The sequence below is a fragment of the Triticum dicoccoides genome, chromosome 3A (assembly GCF_002162155.2).
Source record: "Triticum dicoccoides isolate Atlit2015 ecotype Zavitan chromosome 3A, WEW_v2.0, whole genome shotgun sequence".
NCBI classification, from domain to species: domain Eukaryota; kingdom Viridiplantae; phylum Streptophyta; class Magnoliopsida; order Poales; family Poaceae; genus Triticum; species Triticum dicoccoides.
Genome location: NC_041384.1, coordinates 60,597,747 through 60,601,209, shown reverse-complemented (window position 1 = coordinate 60,601,209; position 3,463 = coordinate 60,597,747). Strand labels below are relative to the sequence as shown.

The window sequence follows — 3,463 nt, the reverse complement described above, 5'->3', positions numbered from 1 at the left end:
TTTGAATTGTCGCTGGAACGTAATTTTTGGAGAAAAAAAATCGCGCATCCTTTTTTATCACCATTTTATGCGGTGCCCCTTCGTGGGCCGGCCCAGGCCGCGCTGTAGCTCCCTAGCCCCTCTCGCAATAAGCGAGATACAGCCCTGACGACGAACGCGAGCGAGATAAGCGGTGGAGGGCCGAACAGGCCATATAACAATATAACATAGAGTCCAAGGCCTGGAAAAAGCCCACTGCAGACCGACCCTAGTCCTTGGTAGTCTATACAGGAACCTTGTCGGCGACGATTCGCTTGTTCTCCACCCCCTTCTGCCCTCTCCTCCCAAATTCCCAATCCCCTCCCCAAAGGACTGAAACCCTAATCCCCATGCCAATCACGCCCCCCTTCGGTCTCCTCGAGCCTCTGAAGCTCGTCATCGATGACGGCCGCTCCCCTTCGATACCGGAGAGCACGCCAGTGCACATCATGGTTCCCGTCGATGCCCGGATGGCGGTCCTTGTGTCCATCGACGGGAGCGGGAACGTCACGGTGAGCGCTCCGTCCTGGCGCATACCTATAATCAGGGCCGGAAAGTTCGAGGCCACTACCTCCTCCGGCGCGGGGCCACTGTCATTCGTTGACCTACATACTGATGGGCGCTACTCCGGCATAGATTTCCCCGTTCCCGCTGGGGCGTACAGAAGCATCGGGGAAATCATCAAGGCAACCTGCTCCTGCTTAAGCCGCCCCTGCCCCTCTCACTATCGGTATGTTTGGAATCGATCCTTGCGGGTTCCTTGTGTGTTTTGGTCGGATTTCTGGCTTCCATGGACGTTTAATTTTATATAGGAAGCAAAAATAAAAATAAAATCATTTTTTAACTATCAATTGGCAGTAGCAGCAATTATAGCAAGGATTGTTTATTCATCTCGTTGGATCAGATAAATTGTTTCTTATACTTAACGAGTCCATCTGCTCGTTTCACTTCAGGCATGAGGATGGTCCCTCTGCGCTGCAACAGCCGAGTGACTCGTCCCCCACTACAACGTTTGAGGACTTGGAGGAGGCCATGTTCGAGGCAGCTCCAACATTTGAGGCCACTTCCTCTACCTGTCCGCAGGCACAGGCAGTAACTCCCGGGTCACCCATGTCACCCATTTTGAGCCATATACGACATGATTGGGGTCTGGAATATTACATCAGGGTTGATCACCAAGGATCATTCCACACATATCCTGACATTGGTGGCCCGTTTCAGAGCTTGCAACAAGCTAAAAATGCCATTGATCAACATCTTCATGGCCGTCGTCACACCTCAATGTAAAGTTTCTCGACTTTGCTCTAGATTTTCATCTCTTCGTATCTCCCTTCCTTGTTTATTCAAACAATGTGACATAGCAAGGTGCTTCTCTGATGTAGGCAAACAAAAGATGGCTACAAATTTTACAGCACGAATCAAGAAAAGAAATGCCACTAAGTTGGATTATAGAGAAGTAAACAATTTGATAAAGAAAATACTGGCCTACATTAAAATTTTATATTCGTGTTCAGAGGCCACTTATTGTTGGTGAAACATTTTCTTTGTCAGTATCTGTGAGTGTTATTGAAATGGTGCATAAATTATAAGGATTCTGAAATTAACAAAATACTGTTAGGTGCTATGCTACCACCTTTTATGTTGCCATATTGGTTAGCTTTCTTACCAGGCATACCATCACAGCTCTGTTTCCCCATGTACAGTGCTTATAGCCAGAACAATTTGATCCATTAACTGGTCTAAATACTGCAGTAAGAGAACACCTAACACCTAACTGGTCTAAATAGCACGAATCAAGAACATCTGGAAATTAAACAATGGCTGCATTCTTCTGTTACATTGTGCGCTTGTTGAGTTCACAAAGTACATAGTACACTTTCTGTTCTCTGCTTTTGACGAAGTACAATCTGTTAAATCTTATGGAAATGCTCTTATTAGGTGCATGGAGCAAGCTGGTGTTTCTCAAAATGAGATGGGTATACGGCAGTGTCTTTTTTGGCCCGATGGCACAAGGAAGAAGCGCACAAAATCATATATATTTAAGAAGGGCCATGAACATATATCCAGATTGGTGTGTGCTATAGTGGACCAGTATAATGAGGATCACAATCTTTTGGGGGTTTGCTCTCTGTCTTTCACCTGTCTTTATGCTGCTTCTAGGATAGCACTTCATCGTTTTCATATAGCACTTGCTTATCTGACCTGTGCTTCTTATTTTAGGATCTTGCATACAAACTCAAAGACATGGTGAGACACAAATCATTTCGTGAGAAGGATGAATGGTACCGCCATCTGAATTTCACCGCAAAGATTAAAGGAGCTGATGGCTTGGACTGGTTTGAAAAACTGTTCTTTGTTGAACTAAGAAATACAAAACAAGAAGAGAGCTATGGAGAGTGGGTAGTCAGCTGTTTTTGCATGGTCGATCCTACTGATAATGGTATTCTATATACTCTTGCCTTGAATTAAATAATTTTGAAATACAGTCTGTGGGTTGCGTTAACTTGAGCATGCCTGTTAGATATAATTTTAGTTGTATTTCTGACTATTTGTTTGATCTTTGTGTTGCATTTCTTTGATCTTCATGCACCATCTTTTGAGCTTTATATTTACAATATGTCAAGCTGGGTATGCACATCCATAGTGGTAATGGCTGCATGCGCGCATGTTCTCTCTACCTTTAGTCATATAGCTTTGCGATGTGTGTGTCTGGTTGTCTATTTGACTATTTGGCAGTTTAGCTAACCGTCTTTTCCCTCTTGTTATTGAAGGTCATTGTGGTGGTTGTAAAAGTGGTGTGAGGCACCCCAACAAAGCTGATGCATACACTTGTGGTCATGTGGGTGCAGATGAGCTATGTGGATGCCCGGCAGAGTGGAGCGACTCCGATGAAGATGTATGTTTGATTTATTCCTGTAGTGTACGTTTAACATGCTTGTGGATTTAATCATGTCTCCCTCTTTTACAGGATAGGAGCAAGGAGCGTAGGATAAGACGTATGTACAAGGTAATGATGTATCTTGTGTGATATGGTACCATTTGTAGTAACATGATGATGTTTGCTTGTAGACTGATTGTAATCCATTGCTTGTGTACTATTATTTTTAGGGCCGGAAACCTTTCGTCCTCCCTGCGTCGGCTGTACCCAAGGAGACAGCATAAGGTGATGGACTGGGGACACTGGAGATGAGGGCGCTAAAGCGGAACGGCTCTGTTCCTTGCAATGGACTGTCTATGGACTGAATGAATATTTTGTCAGCACCAACCCAACTTGCCCAAGTTTTAGAACTAAATAGCTCTCCTAGTAGTTTCTTGGATGGACCTAAGCTGCACTGCAATAAGCACTTAATTTCTGGGATCCACAGTGGATGTGTTTATAAGTTATCTTTTGTGGCTTATCTGCTGGTTCTTTTTGCAAATCCTATTAGTGAAAGTTTTGAATGAA

General features: G+C 44.2%; 1 protein-coding gene across 1 annotated transcript; it reads left to right on the top strand.

Annotated features, from left to right (window-relative positions):
* The first annotated feature begins 275 nt into the window (after nucleotides 1–275).
* LOC119267123 lies at nucleotides 276–3,463 on the top strand. Its single transcript, XM_037548449.1, has 7 exons — nucleotides 276–748; nucleotides 972–1,301; nucleotides 1,957–2,137; nucleotides 2,239–2,458; nucleotides 2,790–2,914; nucleotides 2,987–3,025; nucleotides 3,127–3,463. Exons 1-7 carry the CDS (start codon nucleotides 369–371, stop codon nucleotides 3,178–3,180), a joined length of 1,329 nt encoding a protein of 442 aa, XP_037404346.1. The 5' UTR covers nucleotides 276–368; the 3' UTR covers nucleotides 3,181–3,463.

Coding starts and splice junctions, on each gene's coding strand:
- LOC119267123 (XM_037548449.1), top strand. CDS start 369: ATGCCAATCACGCCCCCCTTCGGTCTCCTCGAGCCTCTGAAGCTCGTC. Junction 1,302..1,956: donor GGCCGTCGTCACACCTCAAT/GTAAAGTTTCTC, acceptor TGCTCTTATTAG/GTGCATGGAGCAAGCTGGTG. Junction 2,915..2,986: donor GGAGCGACTCCGATGAAGAT/GTATGTTTGATT, acceptor CCTCTTTTACAG/GATAGGAGCAAGGAGCGTAG.